Source organism: Hemitrygon akajei, chromosome 26 (assembly GCF_048418815.1).
Source record: "Hemitrygon akajei chromosome 26, sHemAka1.3, whole genome shotgun sequence".
NCBI lineage: Eukaryota > Metazoa > Chordata > Chondrichthyes > Myliobatiformes > Dasyatidae > Hemitrygon > Hemitrygon akajei.
Genome location: NC_133149.1, coordinates 42,990,678 through 43,017,450, shown reverse-complemented (window position 1 = coordinate 43,017,450; position 26,773 = coordinate 42,990,678). Strand labels below are relative to the sequence as shown.

General features: G+C 43.2%; 1 protein-coding gene and 1 pseudogene across 4 annotated transcripts in view; both read left to right on the top strand.

The window, feature by feature from the left end:
• Positions 1 to 26,773, top strand: part of bace1 (beta-secretase 1) — a 180,112-nt gene that overhangs the window by 90,523 nt on the left and 62,816 nt on the right. For all 4 annotated transcript variants that reach the window (XM_073030064.1, XM_073030067.1, XM_073030065.1 and 1 more), the window contains one exon: positions 2,566 to 2,782. In XM_073030064.1, coding sequence (XP_072886165.1) covers positions 2,566 to 2,782 — 217 coding nt within the window. The remainder of the gene's footprint in view (positions 1 to 2,565; positions 2,783 to 26,773) is intronic.
• Positions 11,802 to 12,815, top strand: LOC140716689 (sin3 histone deacetylase corepressor complex component SDS3 pseudogene; annotated as a pseudogene).

Below are 26,773 nucleotides of genomic sequence, written 5' to 3'. Positions count from 1 at the left end.
GCACTTATATTTCCAGATACGGGTTATTTTCAATCGGGTTTCCATTTTTACGAATATACAGTATTGTAATGACTGGTGCCAACTAACATGAGCTTTTATTTATGGTCTTGCCCTGCCTGGTTACAGTGTAAAGAGTCAGGATGTCTCACATTCAATGGCTGATTTTGATGTGCTTGTGTTATCAGTGGTTGTTACATTATTTAACAGAGTATCATTGCACAAGTATGGATAGATGTGATTGTCAATTTCCAAAGCAGCTCTCTTAAGTGCCATCCTGTGGTGAGGTTGTTCAGAGACAATGTTGTCTAATTACTGCAGGGAGGTTACATGGAAACAAGTTTTAATTTCAAAGTCTGGTTTTAATTTAATAATGATAATGACAGTTCGATCATGTGCACAGGGTGTCCAGTGGGGGAGGGCATGTACTTCATTTCCAATCCGACCCGAAGGAATTTGCAGAGTATCGTGGCCAGACTCCAGGGTTGAATGACACTGGATGTTTATCCTCTCTGATCCGGAGAAGTGCCTCATTCTCCCTACAAGGACAAATATCACCTCCTGACTCTGCTGCTGAGGCTAATTCCCATATTTCCTTGTAACACAGAAGAAAACTACTTGGCCTGTTGAGTCCTATACTAACCCAGAACAATCTCATTCCCAAGCACATCTTGACTTCTGGTCAAATGGCACCAAGTAGGAAATATGAGAGCCGCTGACTTTCTAGGTACATGAGTCAACGAGTCTGGAGGTCGGGGCTTGGATCTCAGGATCCCATCAATGGCAGGTCCTGGGGTCGATACCAAAGATCAAAGCCTGAAGCTCCATTGGAAGTCTGGAAGTTGAGGCCCAGTGGCTGAAGACCTGCCTCAGCAAGCCTGCAAGTCCACAGGGGACGTTGAAGGACTAATACCTGTGAGCCCGTGAGACCAGTGGAGGCTGGAAACCAGAGACAGCTTGTCCTGGGGTTGGAAGACTGTATGTAAGGGTAGCTTGTTTTGCTCTTGTCATTTTGTGTGCTCTGGTGCTGGAATGGTGGGCTGAAACAATCCTTAGTTTGAAACAATGAAAATAAACCTACACTCCCTGTATTCAATAGGTTCAATAGGTATATTTAATATCAGAGAAATGTATACAAATATGTATACAAATGTTCACAAATATCTACAAAAAGAGGGGTGCCCCAAAGAATGAATGACAGTGAAATCTTAGAACTCCAACCCCCCCCAGCTCCCCCTGCCACGCACAAGCAGCAGCAAAGCAGCGACCCTCTTCCCCACCAGCAAAAAACAAGCATCGGCACCCTCCACCGAGCTCTCAAGCGTGCAGCAAAGCATCAGCAAAGACACAGACTTGCAGCACCCCAAAGACTACTCGTTCACCCGGTAATTCAACATACCACAGGCTCTCTCTCTCCCTAATAAGGGAAAAAGAGGTTTCCCCATTTCACAGCAAGAAAGGAGACATTTCAAACAACTCATTGATTTATGATGTTAAAAGTCTGTTGCGTCACTTTTTCCGAGCTCTGCGTCCAGAGATCTGCAAAGAAAGGCACAGCTCTTCGGACACACCTCCCACAGCGGCTAACCCGCTGCTCCCAGTGTTCCGTGTTCTCCCGCAATGCTTCAGTCAGGAGCACTGGAATCAGCACATGTCCAGAGCCACGAAAATCCAGAACCCTGAAGGCACACTAGTCTTCCGGGCCACATCCTTGGGATATCAAAAAGCGGCCGGTCGTGTGTCCCTGAGAGCGGGTCCCATTCCTGCAAAGAACCAAAGTCACAGTGTAACTCCAGGTCAGGGTCTTCAAAAGAACCTTGAAAAGGAAAAAAGAGAGATAGAAATAGAGCTGTTTCTGAAGCTGCAAGCAAAGGAGTTGCCGTTCAGTGCCATCTTGACTTCGCTCCGCCCTTCTGAAATTCCATCCAGCGTCCCCAGGTCCACCATTTAGTTAAACACCAACTTCAAGTGGTCAATGTGAATCTATGAACTCACATGTCCTTGGAATATAGGGGAAAGCCCTCCCCCTTGAGAGGACATGAACTCTCTCCAACCTAAACTCTCATTGCAACTTCTGTAAAATATTTGGCAACTGATGAAGTCTCGTCTTGGAAATAATTATGTTACAAAATACTGAGGAGGCTGAGAATTTGGAGAATGTGCTCAGGCTGAAAGTGATAGAATTAGAATTGATTTAAATCTTACATCCATCCCACAACGTGAGGGAGTAAAAATCTTTGCATTATAACTCAGTTGCAATGTACAGACATGTGAATTTAAAAGTCTAAAGGCTTGTAGAACGAAGCTGTCCCGTAGCCTGTTGGTCAATTTTAAATTAATTGAGAGAAAATTGACTTAAAAGTAAAATTAATAAAGTGAAGTAATCTTGCTTTCTTTTGTCTGGTCAGTATTCAATGGTCATGCCTTCACTCAGGCATAGACCCACCAATCAAAATAGGTAAAACAGCATGATTTTTTGCAATGATTGTGCTGAAATGGTCAATAATCTTTCTTTTTTTTAATCAGCCCTCTCTTTATTTTACTAGCTTAAATACCTTTGTGTTTCAGCTCTGGCACTTACCGAGACCTGAGGAAGAGTGTCTACGTTCCCTACACCCAGGGCAAGTGGGAAGGGGAACTTGGGACAGATGTTGTCAGCATTCCACATGGTCCGAATGTCTCCGTCAGAGCAAACATTGCTGCCATCACAGAGTCTGATAAATTCTTCATCAACGGCTCCAACTGGGAGGGGATACTGGGGCTGGCGTATGCTGAAATTGCCAGGGTAAGTGTTTTGTTTACTGCAATGATTGATATTAATGTCCAGTGAGTCCGGTGAATGAAAATGTGTTATTGAATGGGTTCATTGATCTTTCATGTTTTCAAGCCAGATATAGCGAGTTGTGAAATTCAGATTCATTGCAAGTCCATAGGTCTATGGTAAAACAGTTAGTGCATTTTGCTACCTGATTTAAAGTTCAAAGTAAAATCTATTATCAGAGTACATGCACATCACCACATTCAACCCTGAGATTCTTTTTCCTGGGATTTTCACGCACAACAGTCTCTAGAATTTACAGAGAATGATATGAAAATTCCATCAGATGTTGTGTATGCTTATCTATTGATGTATGTAGAACATAGAGAATGTACACTCAGTGGCCACTTTATTAGGTACACCTGTACTCCTGCTTGTTAATGCAGATATCTAATCAGCCAATCATATGCAGCACTCAACGCATAAAAGCATGCAGACATGGTCAAGAGGATCAGTTGCTGTTCAGACCAAACGTCAGAATGGGGAAGAAATGTGATGTAAGTGACTTTGACTGTGGAATGATTGTTGGTGTCAGACAGGGTGGTTTGAGAATCTCCTGGTATTTTCACACATAACAGTCCCTAATGTTTACAGTGTGAAAAACAAAAAAAAAAATCCAGTGAGTGGCAGTTCTGTTAATGAGAGAGGTCAGAGGAGAATGGCCAGACTGGTTCAAGCTGACAGGAAGGTGACAGTAACTCAAATAACCACACGTCACAACAGTGGTGTGCAGAAGAGCATCTCTCAACACACAACACATCAAACCTTGAAGTGGATGAGGTATAGCAGCAGAAGACCGTGAACATACATTCAGTGGCCACATTATTAGGCACAGGAGGCACCCAATTAAGTGGCCACTGAATGTATGGTTAAAACACTGGATTTTACTGCTTTATTTAAGTGTATAGTAGTATTGCCATGATGTTGTTGGTGAAAGAAAAGAGAACCTTAAATATTCCTTGTGTAATCTGTAGTCAATGGGGATATTGTGAGGAGAAGGTAGACAATTTGAGGAGAGCAAGGTTCTATAACAAGTATTGAAATAAACAGCAAGATAATCTATTTTAGTCATTTACTTAACCATATAACCATATAACCATATAACAATCACAGCACGGAAACAGGCCATTCCGGCCCTCCTAGTCCGTGCCGAACTCTTAATCTCACCTAGTCCCACCTACCCGCACTCAGCCCATAACCCTCCACTCCTTTCCTATCCATATACCTATCCAATTTTACCTTAAATGACACAACTGAACTGGCCTCTACTACTTCTACAGGAAGCTCATTCCACACAGCTATCACTCTCTGAGTAAAGAAATACCCCCTCGTGTTTCCCTTAAACTGTTGCCCCCTAACTCTCAAATCATGTCCTCTCGTTTGAATCTCCCCTACTCTCAATGGAAACAGCCTATTCACGTCAACTCTATCTATCCCTCTCAACATTTTAAATACCTCGATCAAATCCCCCCTCAACCTTCTACGCTCCAATGAATAGAGACCTAACTTGTTCAACCTTTCTCTGTAACTTAAGTGCTGAAACCCTGGTAACATCCTAGTAAATCGTCTCTGCACTCTCTCTAATTTATTGATATCTTTCCTATAATTCGGTGACCAGAACTGTACACAATATTCCAAATTTGGCCTTACCAATGCCTTGTACAATTTTAACATTACATCCCAACTTCTGTACTCAATGCTCTGATTTATAAAGGCCAGCGTTCCAAAAGCCTTCTTCACCACCCTATCTACATGAGACTCCACCTTCAGGGAACTATGCACTGTTATTCCTAGATCTCTCTGTTCCACTGCATTCCTCAATGCCCTACCATTTACCCTGTATGTTCTATTTGGATTATTCCTGCCAAAATGTAGAACCTCACACTTCTCAGCATTAAACTCCATCTGCCAACGTTCAGCCCATTCTTCTAACCGGCATAAATCTCCCTGCAAGCTTTGAAAACCCACCTCATTATCCACAACACCTCCTACCTTAGTATCATCAGCATACTTACTAATCCAATTTACCACCCCATCATCCAGATCATTTATGTATATTACAAACAACATTGGGCCCAAAACAGATCCCTGAGGCACCCCGCTAGTCACCGGCCTCCATCCCGATAAACAATTATCCACCACTACTCTCTGGCATCTCCCATCTAGCCACTGTTGAATCCATTTTATTACTCCAGCATTAATACCTAACGACTGAACCTTCTTAACTAACCTTCCATGTGGAACTTTGTCAAAGGCCTTGCTGAAGTCCATATAGACTACATCCACTGCCTTACCCTCGTCAACATTCCTCGTAACTACTTCAAAAAATTCAATAAGGTTTGTCAAACATGACCTTCCACGCACAAATCCATGCTGGCTACTCCTAATCAGATCCTGTCTATCCAGATAATTATAAATACTATCTCTAAGAATACTTTCCATTAATTTACCCACCACTGATGTCAAACTGACAGGTCTATAATTGCCAGGCTTACTTCTAGAACCCTTTTTAAACAATGGAACCACATGAGCAATACGCCAATCCTCCGGCACAATCCCTGATTCTAATGACATCTGAAAGATCTCCGTCAGAGCTCCTGCTATCTCTACACAAACTTCCCTCAAGGTCCTGGGGAATATCCGGTCAGGACCCGGAGATTTATCCACTTTTAAATTTCTTAAAAGCGCCAGTACTTCCACCTCTTTAATTGTCATAGGTTCCATAACTTCCTTACTTGTTTCCCACACCTTACACCATTCAATATCCTTCTCCTTAGTGAATACCGAAGAGAAGAAATCGTTCAAAATCTCTCCCATCTCCCTCGGCTCCACACATAGCTGACCACCCTGATTCTCTAAGGGACCAATTTTATCCCTCACTATCCTCTTGCTTTTAATATAACTGTAGAAGCCTTTCGGATTTACTTCCACCTTATTTGCCAAACCAAACTCGTAACTTCTTTTAGCTTTTCTAATCTCTTTCTTAAGTTTCCTTTTACATTCTTTATATTCCTCGAGCAATTCCTTTATTCCATGCTGCCTATATCTATTGTAGACATCCCTCTTTTTTCGAACCAAGTTTCTAATATCCCTTGAAAACCATGGCGCTTTCAAACCTTTAACCTTTCCTTTCAACCGAACAGGAACATAAAGATTCTGTACCCTCATAATTTCACCCTTAAATGACCTCCATTTCTCTATTACATCCTTCCCATAAAACAACTTGACCCATTCCACTCTCTCTAAATCCCTGCGCATCTCCTCAAAGTTAGCCTTTCTCCAATCAAAAATCTCAACTCTAGGTCCAGTCCTGTCCTTCTCCATAATTATATTGAAGCTAATGCTATTGTGATCACTGGACCCGAAGTGCTCCCCAACACATACATCTGTCAGCTGACCTATCGCATTCCCTAACAGGAGATCCAACACTGCCCCATCTCTAGTCGGTACTTCTATGTATTGTTGCAAAAAGCTATCCTGCACACATTTCACAAACTCTAAACCATCCAGCCCTTTTACAGAATGAGCTTCCCAATCTATGTGTGGAAAATTAAAATCTCCCACAATCACCACCTTGTGTTTACTACAAATATCTGCTATCTCCTTACACATTTGCTCTTCCAACTCACGCTCCCCATTAGGTGGCCTATAATACACTCCTATCAGTGTTACTACACCTTTCCCATTCCTCAATTCCACCCAAATAGCCTCCCTAGAGGAGCTCTGTAATCTATCCTTCCAAAGCACCGCCATAAGATTTTCTCGGACAAGCAATGCAACACCTCCTCCTCTGGCCCCTCCTACTCTATCACACCTGAAGCAACTAAATCCAGGAATATTTAGTTGCCAATCACACCCTTCCTGCAACCATGTTTCACTAATAGCTACAACATCATAATTCCAGGTATCAATCCACACTTTAAGCTCATCCACCTTTCTTACAATGCTCCTAGCATTAAAATAGATACATTTAAGATACTCTCCACCTCCTCCTCTCTTTTCATCCCTAGCAATGCATTCAAATTTATTATCCTTTTCTTTCTTCTCCCCTACAACTTCGGGCTGAGCGCATCCCTCCTCCATCACCTGCCTGTCCTCCCTCACACACGGTCTACTTACTTGCTCTACTGGTGAACTAACCTCCTCTCCCATAGTTTCCTCAAATTGATTTCCGCCCCCCCATCTTACTAGTTTAAAGTCTGCCCCGTAGCCCTAGCAAACCTCCCCGCTAGGATATTGGTCCCCCCAGGATTCAAGTGTAACCCGTCCTTCTTGAACAGGTCACGCCTGCCCCAGAAGAGGTCCCAATGATCCAGAAACTTGAATCCCTGCCCCCTGCTCCAATCCCTCAACCACGCATTCATCCTCCACCTAATTCCATTCCTACTCTCACTGTCGCGTGGCACAGGCAGTAATCCCGAGATTACTACCTTTGCGGTCCTTCTTCTTAACTGCCTTCCTAACTCCCTATACTCTCGTTTCAGGACCTCTTCCCCTTTCCTACCTATGTCATTGGTACCTACATGTACCACGACCTCTGGCTCCTCACCCTCCCACTTCAGGATATCTTGGACGCGATCAGAAACGTCCTGGACCCTGGCACCAGGGAGGCAAACTACCATCCGGGACTCCCGATCACCTCCACAGAACCGCCTGTCTGAACCCCTGACTATCGAGTCCCCTATTACTATGGTCCTCTTTCTTCTATCCCTACCCTTCTGAGCTACAGGGCCGTCCTCTGTGCCGGAGGCCCGGCCACTGTCACTTCCTCCAGGTAGGCTGTCCCCCCCAACAGTACTCAAACATGAGTACTTATTGTCAAGGGGTACAGCCACTGGGGTACTCTCTAGTACCTGCCCCTTCCCCTTCCTGACCGTGACCCACCTATCTGCCTCCCGTGGCCCCGGAGTGACCACCTGCCTGTAACTCCTCTCTATCACCTCCTCACTCTCCCTGACCAGGCGAAGGTCATCGAGCTGCAGCTCCAGTTCCCTAATTCGGTCCCTCAGGAGCTGCGTTTCGGCGCACCTGGCGCAGATGTGGACGTCCGGGAGGCTCGGAGACTCCAGAATCTCCCACATCCGACACCGAGAACAACAAGCTGCCCTCACACTCATACTTCCCGAATAACTGAAAATAACAAGAACTAAAAGATAAGCCTACTGTGCCCTCTTCCGCCTAAGCCCTCTGAGCCCAAGCCCTACACTCTGCTCCCGACTCACTCCGCTGCCCGCAAACGAAGCTGCCCGCTGCTTAAGGCTGCGTTCTTTTTTATATCTTCCCTCCTTCCCAGGCCTCCTTCACGCGCCTGCGCAGTCCCGCCTCTCAGAACTCCGATCTGAGAAGCAATTTGAAAATGGCCGCCGCCGCACTTCTTCTCAAAGCCTCGCTGTCCTCTTCCAAAGAGCTAAACGTTGACCAAGAATGGAAAGATTCAATTCTTCTTCAGAGTAGTGATTGGTACGGTAGAATAGTGGTTTCTGCATCACTGTACTGAGCCAGCGATCACTGTTCAGAGTTCAATTCACGCTGCTATCTGTAAGGAGTTCGTACCTTCTCCCGGTAGCCATGTGGGTTTCCCCTCAGTGCACCAATTTCCTCCCACAGCCCAAAGATGTGCGGTTGGGATTAGCGAATTTTGGGCATGCGATGTCGGTGCTGGAAATATGGCAACACTTGACACAATCCTCGGGCTGTGTTGTCGCTGACGCAAATGATGCATTTCACTGTATGATCTGAAGTTTCTAGGTACACACAACAAATAAAGCTAATCTATTGTGGTGACATTATTTATATCCATATTAAAGATGGACTATCAGAGATAACATTTTTCACAATAGTATGCATTTGCTATTTTTTAAAAACAAATCTGAATTCAATAGCTGTTCTCAGTGAAAGACTATTCCTAGCTTTTCCTAGACTTGTCTTATTTGTGACCAGAATTCCATTGCTTCAAAGCATACTTTTAATTGCCCCTTGTCAGGGTAAGCTCTGGGTTTCTTTTGAAATGTTTATATTAGTATGGAATAAAGTATAAGCATGGGAATTGGTTAAGTTAATGGATGAATTCATCGCCTTTCTTTTAAGTCACTCCCAATAATAATGATTCTTGGGGTGCATATTGTTGATGCTGTTTGTGTGGAGTTTGCACGTTCTCCTGTGACTGCATGGTGCTCTGGTGTCCTGCCAAATCCCAAGCACATGCTGGTCAGTTAATTGCCCATTGTAAAACTGACCCTTGTGTGTAGGTACGGGGCAAATTAATCAGAGGATTTGATAATCAAAGGAGAAGGAATGAGCAGAGAGTGTACAAAGGAATAAGGAGATGAGGAATGGGATTGCTGAGAGTGTTCTGTTGGACTTGATGGGCCAACTGGGAGCTCAGATGTATAAATTTAATTGCAAGTATTTAAGCCCGTAGAATTGATGGATTTTATCAGCTTGCTTACTCATTAGAAGTGGCCACCAACCCATCTGGTGCCTGAAACAGACTCGGGGAACTGTAGCTGGCAGTAAATGCCACCCTTGCCAGCACTGCCATGATATAAAAGCAGAATTAGACTCTTCTGCCTATCGAGTTTGCTCGCCATCTATCATCCCTCTCAACACCTTTCTCCTGCCTTATCTTTGTAAGCTCTGACACTTACTAATCAAGAACGTATCAACCTCCACGTTAAATATATTCAGTGACCTGGCTTCCATAGTCGTCTGTGGCAATGAATTCCACAGATTCACCACCCTCTCTCTGGCTAATCTCTTTGAGAGTAAGTAAAAGAAATGTCTCTTCTGCCAGTCCTCAATTTGTAATTTGTCACTTAATTTTTTTTAGCAACTTTGATTTTTATTTCAGAGCCCAAATGAGCAGATTCTCAGAATCCAAAACAAGATCTGTCCTGAGCTGAGTTACTCTTTGCCTGTTATCTGTACAATCTGGCATTGTGCCTAAGGTTTGATGGTCCTGTGGTTATTTTTGGATATCATAGCCATTGACTGGGGAGTGGCTGAGAGAGGAAGTGTACTGTTTACTTTGCTGAACTGAGATTTCCTCTCACTGGATACTGGTTGCAGGAACTGGCAGAGTGAGAGAGAATCTCATCCTCTGTCCAGATTAAGTTCCAAACCAGTTGGCGCCTGAACATTGACAGGAAATATTAGGATTTAGTCACAGAAATTAATAATGCAGCTAGTTCCTGTAAATTGTGTCCCCTTGCATCAAATATTTCGGGAATGTGTAAATGCTGCAAAAAGGTACAATTAATATCCTCCATTTATTCACCCTAATTACTAAGATATTGTATAGTACTAATCCAGTAACCCATTACTGACTGGTCTCTCCAGTGATTGATTTCTAAGCTGTTTTAAGGTAATGTATTGTTACTTTTTAAATTGTTACTGTTTAAATCGTCCTTTCCTGAAAATAAGTGTGTATGGTTAAGTTATGAAAGGAAGGCCTCTGTAACCTTTTACTCTTGTTTTGGCCAATCATTTATCCTTTTGCATACTATGCATGATGGTATAATTGCAGCCAACAAATTGGCAACAAGGTTAGTGAACCTACATTGTATCAGAACGCCATGTTTTAATTGATAACGACACTCGGAGGAGGAACACAAGGAACGAGCCAAGGAGCAGGAGAAGGAGGCAGAGCGAGGCCGCGAGTCTGAAAGGAAGCGGGAGCACAGCCGGGGTCGGGAACGTCAGGAGACCAAGAGACACAGTCGGAGCTGCAGCACATCCAGCCGAGACCACAGCCAGCACTGACCCCCCAGGGACTGAGGGTCTGCCTGCCCCAGAAGGGAGATAAAAAGGAGCCCACACACACACTTCTAGAAGGAGTGTGCTCATGGCACTAGCAAAAAGGACAAATCAGTCAAAAAGAAAACAAGGGAAAAAATGGGACTAAATTACCATAACAAAGATGGCGATGATTGGAACTATTACAGCATTTGATAGTGGCATTGAAGACTGAGCAATTTACATTGAGAGAATGGAGTTATATTGTGAGGCTGACAGTGTTAAGGATGAAACGAAAGCCAGCGTCTTACTCAGTATTATGGGAGCAAAATCATATGGGCTGCTACGGAGCTTGTTAACCCCTGGAAAGCCAGCTGACAAAATGTTCAAGCAAACAGTAGACACTCTCCAACAGCATTTAAACCCCAAACCACTGGTCATTGCTGAAAGGTTTAAATTTCACAATCGGAATCAGAGCAAAAATGAAAGCATTTCTGAATATTGTGCTGAATTGTGTAAATTATCAGAACATTGTCAACTTGGAGCTGGTCTATCAGACACATTGAGGGACAGGTTAGTGTGTGGCATGCACTGTGAAACCACACAGAAGAAGCTCCTGTGTGAAAGAGACCAAACAGCGGCACGGGGTGCTTCCGAGATACAACAAAAATCTCTGGAATATGCCACAAATAAAATGTCACTGAACAGAAATGAAGGAAAGAAATGTTACTGTTGTGGGAACAGGTCACATGACCCAGGTGACTGTTGGTTTAAAGACAAAGAATGCAGAAACTGTGGCAAAGAGGGCCACGTTGGCGGAGTATGCAAAGCTAGTCAACAGCAGAAAATTGGCAAAATACAGAGAAACAAGAAACCCCAGAAAGGAAAATACAACAATGTGCACAAAATGAAAGAAAGCAGTTCTGATGAAAACAACTCCGACGAAAGTGAATTGTCTTGTCGGCAACTTCACAGCGTGAAAGAGACAGATGATCGAATAAGGTTCACTCCACAAGTGGCAGGTGTGAGACTGAAAATGGAGTTGGACACAGGCTCAGCTTTAACAGTGATCTCTGTATATGACTACAAACAACTGTTTTCGCACATACCTCTGAAACAAACTAAACTACTGCTGACAGAAGGTGCGTCCCAAAGGTAAAACTAAAGTGACAGTGACCCACGGAGATGAAACACAGCAAATGAACCTCTGTACTGAAAAATGGAGGAGGGCCACCATTGCTGCGACGTGAACGGCTCAGGAAAATCCAGTTGGATTGGCACACCATCAAGGCACTAGATGTGTCAACAAAGGAGGGCAGCTCGGCAGGGAAGATGTCCGCAGCTCTCACCCATTGTCAACTATTACACCAACGAGGAGGAGCTAGACAGCGTTGACGATGAGGATGAACACAGTGTCCGTGGTCGCAACTCGGATGAAGATACAGAGGATGCAAGGGAGACAGATATTGCCAATAAGCAGGATGATGAAGACTACCTGGAAGTAAAAGAGCAGATATACCAGGAGAAATTGGCATCTCTCAAAAGACAGCTGCAGCAGTTACAGGAAGGCATTTTGCAGGAGTATCAGAAAAGGATGAAGAAACTAAATCAACAATACAATGAAAGAATATGAAATGCAGAGCTTTTTCTGCAACTGGAGACAGAGCAAGTGGAAAGGGATTATATTAAAGAGAAGAAAGCAGCAGTGAAGGAATCTGAAGATAAAAAGATTGAGTTAGAAGAAAAGAAAAAGATGATTGAGAATGAGAGGCTATCAGTGGAACTCACAGGAGATTCTATAGAGGTAAAGCCAATAATGATTAGGCAACTAAGGAGGAGACCTAATGACCCTGTTCCAATTGCCGACAAAAGACGAAATCCTGCACCTGCGCAGTTAAATTACTTGTTAACAGATGAACAGATAATGGAAGATCTGCAAACTCTCAATAAGCTTAAACCTCCAAAAAGAGCAGCATCTCCATCTACTCCTGAGCATCTTCCCAGCACTCCTGCTGAATCACCAGCACAAAGATATGAAGCACAAATAGTAGGAGATGGAAAGTTATATTATGATAGGAGATGGTATCATAAGGGTCAGGCTATCTATTTGGAATTTAAGGAGAATACGAAGATTGGCTGTGTAATTAGCGCAGTTGGATCAAATGAGATATGGGTAAGGAAGACAAGTGATAGCACAAAGATGCGTATATATCTAGGACAGCTGCACAGAGCAGTCTTCATTATATGGAGGTGATCTGCTGCCTAGAACTCTTAGCAGGTTGGAGGCGCACATCTTCTTAACTCCCTATGCTGAGGTCAACTTTTCATGACTTTTATATGGAAATCTGTATTAAAACAAACAAGTTATTGACAGACATTACCTGGAGAGACAGAGAATACCACCCCCAGAGACTTGAGTTATAAATGGGTCTTAGACCAAAAGTTTAAAAAAAGGCTTGTTATAATTTGATATTATTAAGTTACTAAGTAAACAAATGGTAGGCGTTAGTATGTTAAGGGTAAACCTTTTTGTTTAGCATACTGCCCCAGTAAAAAAAACAGTTGATACACTATTAAAGTAAAAGGGGGAGAGTGTACCATATAGCCTACAGTATAAGGGACTACTTTATATCTTAGTAACACATTGTTGAATGCGCTATTAGGTGTGTATTGATCTGTACGTGTGTGCTGAGTTTGGTTTCTCCCAGTAAAGAACTGTGAACCTTAGCTCCCATCTCCAGCATTTTTTATTAATAGCATTGTTGTGTAGCCAGGCCACATACACAACAGTGATGAAGGAGGGAATTGTTAGATTAAGCTTTGAGTAGGTTAAAAGGTTGGCAGACCATGATGGCCTGAAGGGCCTCTGTATTGTGCTGTAACGTTCTAAGTCCTTCATCCCATCTCACCCTCTTCAGATAATAACAGAACATTCCCCCGTCACTCCCACCACACATTTTTGAAATGGATTCTGTTTTCAGCAGCAGAGCACTAGAGTACAAATTTGCAACGATAAAGCCTTTGATAGCCACACTGGCAGCCAAGCAAGGGGCTACAGTGTCTCTCCTCCCCTGTGAGGGAAGCTGCTTCTCGCTGCTTCTCCCTGGCTGCGGTGGTGTGAGTCCTCCATCAGCTTACAAGTGAAGCAGCAGCTCGTGCTGCAGGTACAGTTCAAAGTACTTAGCTAACCAGCGCACATTTCATTCTGACATACCAGAGATTATTATATATTTTGCACATTGATTCTCTTCAAGCTTGAAAATGGAAATCAGCACAGATTTCAGATCCTTACTGTCAACTGCAGCTGAATTAAATGGATCCAAAGCAAACACCTTATGTATTGCCAGCATTAGCAGACACTGTATGTGTCCGTCCTTGTGTCTGACAACTGCGTGCAATTTCTTCTTCCCATTCTTTGAACTCAATGACCTCTCTGAATGAGGTTACCACGCTGAGGGTAATTTTAATTTGCACCCGCAAGGTGCTGGATTAAAACGATTGAAACACATTTCACAGGGTGCCTTTAGAGTGATCAAGCCAAAGTCCTCTTCACTGTTGGCTGAATGTAAACGCGCAGCCTGTACTCTTCACTGAAACCTGCCAAATTGCCATATGAAAGAAATAGGAGCTATTTGATGTCAGGCGATCCATCTGTGTAAAGTTTTGTTTTTAATAATCATAGCTGCAACCTGCATTGATATCACAGCCTAATTTCCTGTAGACCTGAAATCAGGAACTAAATGGGCAGAGAAACGGCAGATGGAATTTAATGCAGGCATGTGTGAGGTGTGAGCCAGTGTTGCATAGTTTGATACAGGCCAATTAACATAACCCCATTGTCTTACCTTTGGCTGATGCAGGTGAAAGTACCTCACTTTGCATCCATAGCTCTTGAGCAGCAAGTCCCTTACTGTGGGCCAGCAGCCTGTACTCTGTAAGCAATGCTGATTGCAAAGCTGTCCTTTTAATTTGACACTGATTATTACTTGCAATGAATATTAAAAACTGAAGACTTTTTTTTGTTTACAACAAGAAGCTGAGCAAGGAATATTGTTACAAGTTTAATTTTGTCATAAACAAGTCTGAGCCTTTAGAAAGTTTATGTTGGTTTGCTAGAAAACAGAGATTAGCAGTAAGTCTTTTGGGCCCTGGAAAGTGAATATCCAGCACATTACTAAGAAAACCTTCTCTCTACTTTGGACAGTAACATCATGAAGGATCCCATCCACCCTGCTCATAAACTGTTTGTCCAACTCCCGTCAGGGTGGAGGCTACGTAGCAGCCAGGCCAAGACCACCAGACTCAAAAACAGTTATTTCTCCCAAGCAGTAAGGCTGATCAACACCTCCACCCACTAACTCCACCACTAATTTATTATTTCCTGTCAGTCACCTTATGTACAGCCTAGCGTCACTTTATAAGACCATAAAATATAGGAGCAGAAGTAGGCCATGCAGCCCATCAAGTCTGCTCCGCCATTCAATCATGGCTGATCCAATTCTTCCAGTCATCCCCACTCCCCTGCCTTCTCCCCATACCCTTTGATGCCCTGGCTAATCAATCTATCTCTGCCTTAAATACACCCAATGACTTGGTCTCCACAGCTGCTCATGGAACAAATTCCACAGATTTACTACCCCCTAACTAAAGTAATTTCTTGGCATCTCTGTCCTAAATGGACATCCTTCCATCCTGAAGTCGTGTCCTCTTGTCCTGGACTCCCCTACCATGGGAAATAACTTCACCATATCTAATCTGTTCAGGCCTTTTAACATTTGGAATGTTTCTATGAGATCCCCCCTCATTCTCCTGAACTCCAGGGAATACAGCCCAAGAGCTGCCAGATGTTCCTCATACGGTAACCCTTTCATTCCTGGAATCATTCTTGTGAATCTTCTCTGAACCCTCTCCAATGTCAGTATATCCTTTCTAAAATAAGGAGCCCAAAACTGCACACAATACTGCAAGTGTGGTCTCATGAGTGCCTTATAGAGCCTCAACATCACATCCCTGCTCTTATATTCTATACCTCTAGAAATGAATGCCAACATTACATTCACCTTCACCACCGACTCAACCTGGAGGTTAACCTTGAGGGTATCCTGCACAAGGACTCCCAAGTCCCTTTGCATTTCTGCATTTTGAATTCTCTCTTCACCTAAATAATATTTCTTCCACCAAAAAGCATGACCATACACTTTCCAACATTGTATTTCATTTGCCACTACTTTGCCCATTCCCCTAAACTATCTAAGTCTCTCTGCAGGCTCTCTGTTCCCTCAGCATTACCCGCTCCTCCACCTATCTTTGTATTATCAGAAAATTTATGGGATTAACAATCTATTAATCCCATAATCCAAATCATTGACATACATGGACATTTAATCAATCTATGTATATAAGCCAGCTTAGGTGTTTATATTTACTGTGTTTTTTAAATTATTATTTTTGTATTTTTGTGCTACATCAGATATGGAGTAACAATTATTTTGTTCTTCTTACACTTGTGTACAGTAAATGACATAAATAGTCTTAAATCTTAGACGTGCTGTTAGTTACAATATGGAGTCAGTATTTGCTGGTTCCCTTCTACTGTGCCCGTGTAGTTTACCACTTGAGGTGAACTGGGTGTATCAGTCAATGTGATTTTGTTTTGTCACATTTACATACCTTCTGACAACTTACTGGCTTCTTCTGTTGTTATTGAACAATTTCTGTTCCCATGGAGATCGGTGCAGGCATTCTGGATGAAACCCATCCTTTGTTATCAGGGATGAGATTAGCTCTGTTCGTCACATGTACATCAAAACGTAAAGTATATTGCGTTATGTGACCAAAACAGGCCAAGGACTGTACTGGGGGCAGCTCGCAAATGTCATCATGCTTGTGCCCACAACTTACTGAGCCTAACCCGTATGAATTTGGAATGCGGAAGAAACTCACATGTCATGGTCTGTCTCCTTATGGACAGCAGCAGGGTTTGAACCCCAATCAGTGATCACTGAGGCTGTCATAGCATTCTGCTAGAGACAGTTAGTCACGTTGATGGTTTTATACTAACTTCTGTTTCCAGATTATGTTGAACAATCATTCTTAAAGGGGCCTTTTAACAGTAGTAACCTGCTTTCCTGTAAAGCACTATTCTGTTTGGGACTGATGCAATGGTCCTCCAGTGAGCTGGCATGAAATGCCACTTCCTGAGCTATAATTATTCTCTGATTCTATGGTGAAATACTGCAAGGTGTTTCACAGCACATTCGGCCCAAGAAGGAAATACTACAATATAAGTGATTAAAGCTTGTCTAAAGATCACTTTGAAGAAGGATCAAGCGGCAGGAAGTTTTCTGGAAGGAATTGCACATGTAGGCCATGGGTAACGGATGGCAAGGCTGTGAATGATGGAGCAAACTGCTACTACTACTACGTCAACTCAGGCCTAGGGGGCCAGCGTCGGGCAGGGTGATGGACTCGCCACTCCTCCCTCTCCCTCATCAGTTCATCTACATTAGCCACGCCACTATCTTCTAGGAGCATGTTGACCATTGTCTTGGGAGGGCACCCAGAGTTCATCCTCCCATGCTTGGGCTCCCATGTGATGACTAGGCTGGCAGGTAGCTCGGGGTGGCGTAGACAGTGCCCCGCTAGTTGCAGTCTTCTCACCTCGATTTTAGTAGTGAGTGTCGGTAGGTCATCATAGAGCTCGACGTTCATCATGTGCTGTTGCCAGCTCACGTCAAGAGCCATCCGGAGCATTCATGTATAGCAACCATCCAGTGACTTTCTCATGGTCTTGGTGAGTGTCCACGTCTCGCATCCATATGTGAGAATGGACTCTATGACTGCTATGAAGATCCTCTTTTTGAGCCCTCTGGTCAGGTTCAACCTCCAGGTTTCCTTCATGGTATTCATAGCCCTCCATGCCAGCACCTTCCGTATCTTTATGTCCTTCTCCGAATTCATCATTCTTGACCCGAGGTACTTGAAGTCTAAGACTTTCTTGAGGCTATCATTCTTTACGGTCTTGAGAGTACCGTTGTCACAGTTGAACACCATATACTCTGTCTTTTTAGCATTTAGGTGAAGTCCGACTTTATTGCACTCAATTTCCACTTTTGTCAGTAGCTGCTGTGCTTCCTCAATCTGGTCAGAGAGCAGGACTAAGTCATCTCCAAAATCGAGATCTGTGAGTGTAACTGGTCTGACCCTTTTGGTTCGTCCTGGTTTTATGGTAAAACCAAGCTTGTCATGATCTTTGGTAGCTTGACGTAGAGCGTAATCAAGGACTTCAGGACCTCACAAACATCGGAATTAGATGTGTTCAAGGACTCACGTGGGGTAAGGTTGGAGCTTGTTTCAGAGCTAGAGTTCAAGGACTCACAAAGGGTAAACCCTCGCTTACAAAGGGCAAGGCTGGAGTGGGTTTCAGAGCTGGGGGGGGGGCAAGTTCAAGGAAGAACATGAACACAAGGATAGAAATTTGAAAATCAGATTGCTTGATGATCAAGGTCACTCAGCTTGGAGAAATTCAGCGAGCGCAGGGTTTAACGTCATTTAGCTTGGGGTTAATGAGTGAAGAGTAATTGCCTCGGCAGGAAAGTTGAATGCAAAGCATAATCAGCTTCTGACCTTGTCACAGCAATCAGCGGAGCTGGTGATCCATCTTAATACAATATATTTCATTCTCCTGGATAGTTATCAAAAGCAGTTTGAGCTCATTGTTATTATGACGGTGTCTCTTTAAGGGAGAAGATATGGTTGCAGATATCATTAAGTGTGAGAGTAATCCAGTTCCCTTTTTAATCATTCAGATTATGTACCAATTCAGACTTTAATATGCAGAGCACTTCTACAATAACTATAGCCAAAGACGAAATCACTTTCACAGTTACTTTTTGGGAACAGCAATCGATTGGATGGTAATGGGATGGTCTATACATTACTATACACTGTCAGAATAGATCTATAGAGTCACTCAAAAGCAGAGGTGGAGGAGTATGCCTCATGGTCAACTCTTCTTGGTGCACAAATTTATCAGTGCTGTCCCAATTCTGCTCACCAGACCTGGAATATCTAGCAGTAAAGAGTCATCCTTTTTAACCTACCACTGGGGTTCTCTGGGGTCATTTTGGTAGCAGTTTATATTCCACCTCAGGCCAATGTCAAGCAGGCTTTAGGTGATCTGAGCAATGGGATCAACATGCACGAAACAGCGCATCCTAATGCCTTCACCATTGTTTTGGGAGATTTCAATCAGGCCAGTCTGAAAAAAGTCACTGAGCAACTACCATCAACAGATCACTTGCAATACCAGAGGAAACAACACACTGGGCCATTGTTACACCACCATCAAGAATGCCTACCGTGCTATTCCACACCCTCACTCCGGGAAGTCTGATCACTTGGCTGTTCTTCTACTCCCTGAGTATAGGCAGAGACTGAAGACTGCAGCACCAGCAGTGAGGACCAAGACGGTTTGGACAAGGGAAGCACAGGAGCGTCTACAGGACTGCTTTGAATCGGTGGACTGGACTGTATTCAGGGATTCATCTTTGAACCTGGATGAGTACGCTGCAGTTGTTACCAACATCATTAAAACCTGTGTGGATGAGTGTGTGCCTACAAAGACTTACTGTACATTCCCAAACCAAAAGCCATGGATGAACCAGGAGGTACGTCGTCTGCTGAAGGCTAGATCTGTGGCATTCAAGTCTGGCGACCCAGGCCTGTACCAGAAAGCCAGGTATGATTTGCAGAGGGCTATTTCAAGGGCGAAGAGGTAATTTCAGATGAGGTTGGAGGTGACATCGGATGCACGACAACTCTGGCAGGGTTTGCAAGACATTACTTCCTACAAAGCGAAATGCAACAGTATGAATGGCAGCGATACTTCACTACCAGATGAACTCAATGCCTTCTATGCCCGCTTTGAAAGGGAGAACACAGCTACAGCTGTGAAGATCCCTGCTGCACCTGAGGACCCTGTGATCTCCGTCTCAGAGGCTGATGTTAGGCTGTCTTTAAAGAGAGTGAACCCTCGCAAGGTGGAAGGTCCCGATGAAGTACGTGGTAAGGCTCTGAAAACCTGTGCCAACCAACTAGCAGGAGTATTCAAGGACATTTTCAACCTCTCACTGCTACGGGTGGAAGTTCCCACTTGCTTCAAAAAGGCAACAATTATACCAGTGTCTAAGAATAATAATGTGAGCTGCCTTAATGACTATCGCCCAGTAGCACTCACATCGACAGTGATGAAATGCTTTGAGAGGTTGGTCATGACTAGACTGAACTCCTGCCTCAGCAAGGACCTGGACCCACTGCAATTTGCCTATCGCCACAATAGGTCAACAGCAGATGCAATCTCAGTGGCTCTTCACATGGCTTTAGGCCACCGAGACAACACAAACACCTACATCAGGATGCTGTTCATTGACTATAGCTCAGCATTTAATACATCATTTCCACAATCCTGATTGAGAAGTTACAGAACCTGGGCCTCTGTACCTCCCTCTGCAATTGGATCCTCAACTTCCTAACCGGAAGACCACAATCTGTACAGATTTGCAATAATACATACTCATCACTGACAATTAACACTGGTGCACCTCAGGGGTGTGTGCTTAGCCCACTGCTCTACTCTCTATATACACATGACTGTGTGGCCAGGCATAGCTCAAATACCATCGATAAATTTACTGATGATACAACCATTGTTGGTAGAATCTCAGGTGGTGATGAGAGGGTGTACAGGAGTGAGATATGCCAACTGGTGGAATGGTGCCACAGCAACAACCTGGCATTCAACGTCAGTAAGATGAAAGAGCTGATTGTGAACTTCATGAAGAGTAAGACGAAGGAACACATACCAATCCTCATAGAGGGATCAGAAGTGGAGAGAGTGAGCAGTTTCAAGTTCCTGGGTGTCAAGATCTCTGAGGATCTAACCTGGTCCCAACATATTGATACAGTTATAAAGAAGGCAAGACAGTGACTATACTTTATTATGAAATTGAAGGGATTTGGTATGTCAACAAATATACTCAAAAACTTTTATAGATCTACCGTGGAGAGCATTCTGACAGGCTGCATCACTGTCTGGTATGGCGGGGCTACTGCACAGGACTGAAAGGAGCTGCAGAGGGTTGTAACTCTAGTCAGCACCATCTTGGGTACTAGCCTACAAAGTACCCAGGACATCTTCAAGGAGCGGTGTCTCTGAAAATCAGCGTCCATTATTAAGGTTCTCCAGCAGCCAGGGCATGCCCTTTTCTCACTGTTACCATTAGGTAAGAGGTACAGAAGCCTGAAGGCACACACTCAGTGATTCAGGAACAGCTTCTTCCCCTCTGTCATCTGATTCCTAAATGGACATTGAACCTTTGGACACTACCTCACTTTTTTAATAAATAGTATTTCTGTTTTTAGCACCATTTTAATCTATTCAATATACTGTACATATACTGTAATTGATTTAGTTATTTATTATTATTATTTTGTTTTTTTTTTCTTTATTATGTATTGCATTGAACTGCTGCTGCTAAGTTAACAAATTTCACGTCACATGCCGGTGATAATAAACCTGATTCTGATTCTGATTTTGACCTGCTGGTGTGGGACTTCAGGCCTCTGTACGTCCTGCCCAATGGTAGCTGCTAGAAGATGGCATGGCCTGGAGTGTGGCGATCTTTATTGATGGATGTGGCATCCTGTAGCAATGGTGAGAAGGAATGCTGCTGTGATATATTGGGTAGTCTGTGTTTATTTGGTGCCATAGATTTTAAATTACTGAATGAATTAAAAAAACTAATTTGGAAGCACTTGTTCCTGGGATCAGAGGACAGCAGTTAATGTTGTGAAACATTTTTAAAATGTCCATTCACAAGCTTCCAAATTATTTATATGTTTACATTTGAAATATTCAGCATAGTTTTTGGAGTCTCAAAGGATATAATTGGCAGAACGTCCAAGATGTAATTATTTCAGAGAGACAGAGAGAGCAGATGTTGGAAGCTGGTGCAGCAATCGAACCGCTGGGGGAGCTCAGCATCCGCTGAGGGAAGGAATTGTTGACATTTTGGGTTGAGACCTTGCCTCAGGACTAAGAGTGGAGAGGGCAGACTGCCAGAGTATAAAGGAAATGAGGAAGACAGTAATAGATGGGACCTAAATTGTTAACTCTGTTTCTCTCTACACAGAGGTTACCTGACTAGATAATTATTTCCAGAATTTTCTGACTTATTTCAGATTTACATCTCCTGTAGTTGTTCAGGGTTTAGTTCTCCCTGAGAAGGCCAGCCTTAAGTACAGAAGTACATTTGGCTCAAGGCTTGTTGAACACAAATTATAGTTACAAGTTGCATTGAAGTAGGGGCACTAAGTTCTTGTAACTATATAATGCCTGTAAACTCTTTTGTGAAATTGCAGAGATCAGGCAAAGTTTGGTACATCGCTATCTGAATGTACCCCCTTTTTTCCTGTCCTGAAAAAGAGACTTGTCCTGAGATATTAGCAGCTTATTTCTCTCCATAGATGCTGCCTGACCTGCTGAGTTCCTCCAGCATTGTGTGTGAGTGTTTTTGGATTTCCAGCATCTGCAGACTTCTTCATGTTAGTGTGAGCGCAAGTTCAAAGTAAACTTTTAATGTGTCACCATATACTACTGAGATTCATTTTCTTGCAGGCATTCTTAGTAGAAGAAGGAAATACAATAGAATCAATGAAAATCTACACACAAAAACTGACAAAAAAATCAATGCACCAAAGAAGACAAACTGTGTAATTACACTAATAAGTAAATAAATAATACTGAGAACATGAGGTGTAGAGTTCTTGAACGTGAGTCCATAGGTTGTGAAATCAGTTCAGAGTCGAAGTGAGTGAAGTTATCCACGCTGGTTCAGGAGCCTGATTATTGAAGGCTGATAATTATTCCTGACCTGGTGGTGTGCGACCTAAAGCTCCTGTACCTCCTTCCTAATGTCAGCAGTGAAAGAGAGCATGGTCTGGGTGGTGGCTGTCCCTGATGATGGATGCTCCTTTCCTGTGACAGCGCTCCGTGTAGATGTGCTGAATGGTGGGGAGTGCTTTACCCGTGATGGACTCCGGTGTATCCACCACCTTCTGTAGTCGTTTTCATTGCTGGGCGTTGGTGTTTCCAGACAAGGCCATCATGCAACCAGCCAGGATACTCTCCGCTGTGCATCTATAGGTGATTCAACGTTCCAAAGGACATTTATTATCAAAGTGTCTATACATAATACAGCCTTGAGATTTGTCTCCTTACAGGCAGTCACAAAACAGAGAAACCCAAAAGAACCGATTTTTAAAAAAAGAAAACCATCGACAACCTTATGTGCAGAGAGGAAATAAACAAGTCATGCAAACAATGAACACAAGTGAATGATGTTCTGAACTGAAGTCCACAAAGAGAGTCTGTCCACAGACCTTTAGTTCAGCGCAGAGTAGAGCAGTGAGCTGAACTGGCCCATCCCTCACCCAACACCCTGAATGAACTTTTCAATCTGGCCTGGTGCCTATATCATGGTGCAAACGTCCGGGCTTGGACCCCGCTGACTTGGTTCGGCCTGTACCCGACCTTTCCAATTTGGGCTGCATGCTCAAATGGATCAAACCTCGAGTCTTCCTCACTCTTGGCGGTGGGCCTTGTGTTGGTTCTGCCACATTGAATTGCCTTGAAGTCCAAAAGGAAGTTACAGGCTATTGTTTGTGATTATCATTTACCAGAAAAAGAGTGATTAACAAAGTATTTAGTTGTTTTCTTTGTTTCATCGGCCACCAGCCAGAAGTTGCTGAGATTCACCAGCAGCATTTTAAACCGGATGCTCTGTAAAGAAGCATTCTGAGGAGAGGTAGAAAAGGTTGAAGACAGAAGTCTAGCCAGGGCTTTGAGTCAGGTGAAAGAGCATGGAGAACTTGGAGGGACTTGGAAGGATGCAGTGGGTGAGAATTTTAAAATAGGAATTTTAACATCTGATGCGGGGCAACGAGGTAATGTAGTGGTTAGCATACTGCTGCTACAGATCCAGCAACCTGGTTTCAATTCGCAGTACTGTCTAAGGAGCACAGGCCCATTGTACCAGATACTGTGCTGTGTCTCTAAACAAAAAGTAAACGAGACAGAGGGCTGATGAAACCATGAAGTCAAGGGTGCAGGTAAGAGAACAACAGACTTACTGGGCATGTTGAGTAGCCTGGAGAACTCTGTGTTTATTGGGACTCGCATCTGGAATGTTGTAAGCCAGCAGCAAAAGATTTTGAACTAAAGTGAAAACAGCTGAAGAACTTAAGCTAGAATTCAAAACCAAAGCATCCTAATCGCATTATACATGGAAGTAAATTTCAAGCAAATGAACTGTGGGCAAACAAATGCCACAGAGTCAACAATGATTACTTTTTAACTACAAACATTTGTCACCGTAATCAGTAAAATCTACACCAATTCATCCCAGGTTAATCTGTACCGTCATGGTTGGAAAGCAAAATAGAATTCAACATTGCAGTTCAGAATTGCATGCTAGTGATGTATAGTTCTCCCTGGGAATGGAAGTCTGTTTAATACTGATCCATTAAAGATGATTAATTTAATAATTCTTTAGAACATGACACCATTTTTTGGTGGAATCTCAAATTCTAATCATGGAGACATTTAAGTTTGGAAGTAAATCCTTTGCATAATGTAGACATTGTTGGAATTTATTGCTCCGACCTAATTTCCCTTGCAAGACCATTGCTCTGGAGAGGGTTGCAGATATCCTTCCCTCAAAGTTATTCATGAACAGTCATTTTATATAAGTTTAATGGTCTTCATTGCTACATACAATTCCAGATTTATTTAATTAAATGAATTTTAAATTCCTCATTGCCATTGCAGGAACTTAACCTCTTGTCTTTGGTTTATTAGTCTAGTTTCCGTAACCTCAATGAGGATAAGCTCTTTAAAACTGACATCCCGGTGGATAAGTAAGCTGGAAGGTGATGATGAGCAGGGCACAGAGGTTAAGGCTGAGGACAAGTTAGGGGATGTGAGTCTGGTCAAAGGAGCACCAGAGTACAACATAGAACATTACAGCACAGTACAGGCCCTTCAGCCCACAATGTTGTGCTGAACTGTTAACCTACTCCAAGATCAATCTAACCCTTCCCTTCCCTATAGTGTTCCATTTTTCTTTCATCTATGTGCCTATCTGAGAGTCTCTTAAATGTCCCTGATATATCTGTTTCCCCAATATCCCCAGCAGCACTTTTCATGCACCCACCATTCTCTGCATATAGAAACTACCTCTGACAATCGCCCCTGTACTTTCCTCCAGTCACCTTAAAAGTATGTCTTCTTGTATTAGCCGTTGCCACACTAGGAAAAGGGAACTGGAGGTTCATTCAATTTATGCCTCTTACCATCTTATACACCTCTAATCGTCTTTTGCTACAAAGAGAAATGCCCTAGCTTGCTGAACCTTTCCTCATAAGACATGCTCTCTAATCCAGGCAGTATCCTGGTAAATCTTCTCTGCACCCTCTCTAAAGCTTCCACATCCTTCCTATAAATGATGTGACCAGAAATGAACATAATACTCCAAGTATGGTGTAGCCAGAGTTTTATAGAACTGCAGCTTTAACTTGCAGCTCTTGAACTCAATCCCCCATCTAATAAATATGCCTTTTTAACCACCCTATTAGCTTACATGTCAGCTTTGAGGATCTATGGACATGCACCCCAAGATCCTTCTGTTCCTCTATGTTGCTGAAAGTCTGTATGCTTCCTACAAGTTCCACCTTCCAAAGTGTATCACTTCACACTTTTCTGCATTGAACTTCATCTGCCACTTCTCATCCCATCCTATCAAAGTCCCACTGTAAACTATGGCAAACTTCTACAGTATCCAAAACACTACCAACATTTGTGCTGTCTGCAAACTTGCTAACCCAGCCTTCTGCTTCCTCATCTGAGTAAATTATAAAAATCAAAAAGAGCAGGGGCACAGAACTCTCCACATGCTCTGGTTTCTTCCCAAATTCCAAAGACGTACAGTAGTAGATTGTGGGCATGCTATGTTGGCACTGGAAGCATGGTGATACTTGAGGGCTACCTTGGACTGTGCTGGTCATTGAAACCAATGACACATTTCACTGCATGTTTTGATATACAAATGAAGCTCATCTAATCTAATTAGAGAGGGTCAAAGCTCAGGTCCTGTCTGAAGACTAACGAGGTGACAAAAAAGAATTAGAAGTCCCTTAGAAAAGTCAGCTTGGAACATGACTGAATTAAAGCCCTTGGCTTGTGAGTGGACGGCAAGTGAGCTCTTTGAGGATTCTAGCTATTCTAATGTACACTTTGTGGCCACTTTATTAGGTACAGGAGTGGAACCGATGTGGTCTTCTGCTGTTGTAGCCCACCCACTTCAAGGTCCAATGTGATATTCTTCTGCACATCACTGCTGTAACACGTGGTTACTTGAGTTACTGTCAGTCTGGACATTGTCCTCTGGCCTCTCTCATTAATAAGGTATTTTCACCCACAGAACTGTTGTTCACTGGATTTTTTTTGTTTTTCACACCACTCTCTGGAAACTCTAGAGACTGTTGTGTGTGAAAATCCCAGGAGATCAGCAGTTTCTGAGATACTCAAACCACCCCATCTGGCACCAACAATCATTCCACGGTCAAAGTCACTAAGATCACATTTCTTCCCCATTCTGAACAACAACTGAACCTCTGGACCATGTCTGCATGCTTCTATGCATTGAGTTGCTGTCACATGATTGGCTGATTAAAAGGGTGGTGCAGAAGCATGGTGGTTAGCACAATGCTTCACAAAACAGGGTTCAATTCCCGCCACTGTCTGTAAGGAGTTTGTACATTCTCTCTGTGACTACATGGATTTCCTCCCGGTGCTCTGGTTTCCTCCCATAGTCCAAAGACATGGGATAATTGATCATTGTAAATTGTCCCGTGATTAGGCTCAGACTAAAGTGGGAGATTGTTGGGCAGTGTGGCTCAAAGATTTGGAACGGCTGACTCCGCATTGTATCTCAATCAATCAATCAATAAATAAATAAAGTGGCTACAGAGCGTAGATGGGATTATTCTACTGATATGTGCATAAAAATGCAATTAAAGAGCTGCTAAAGTGGCAGCTCAGCTCCTGCCTGCCTCACCTAATTGTACATTTCTCCCCAGGAACAATACCTGAGACTTTGAGCTTGT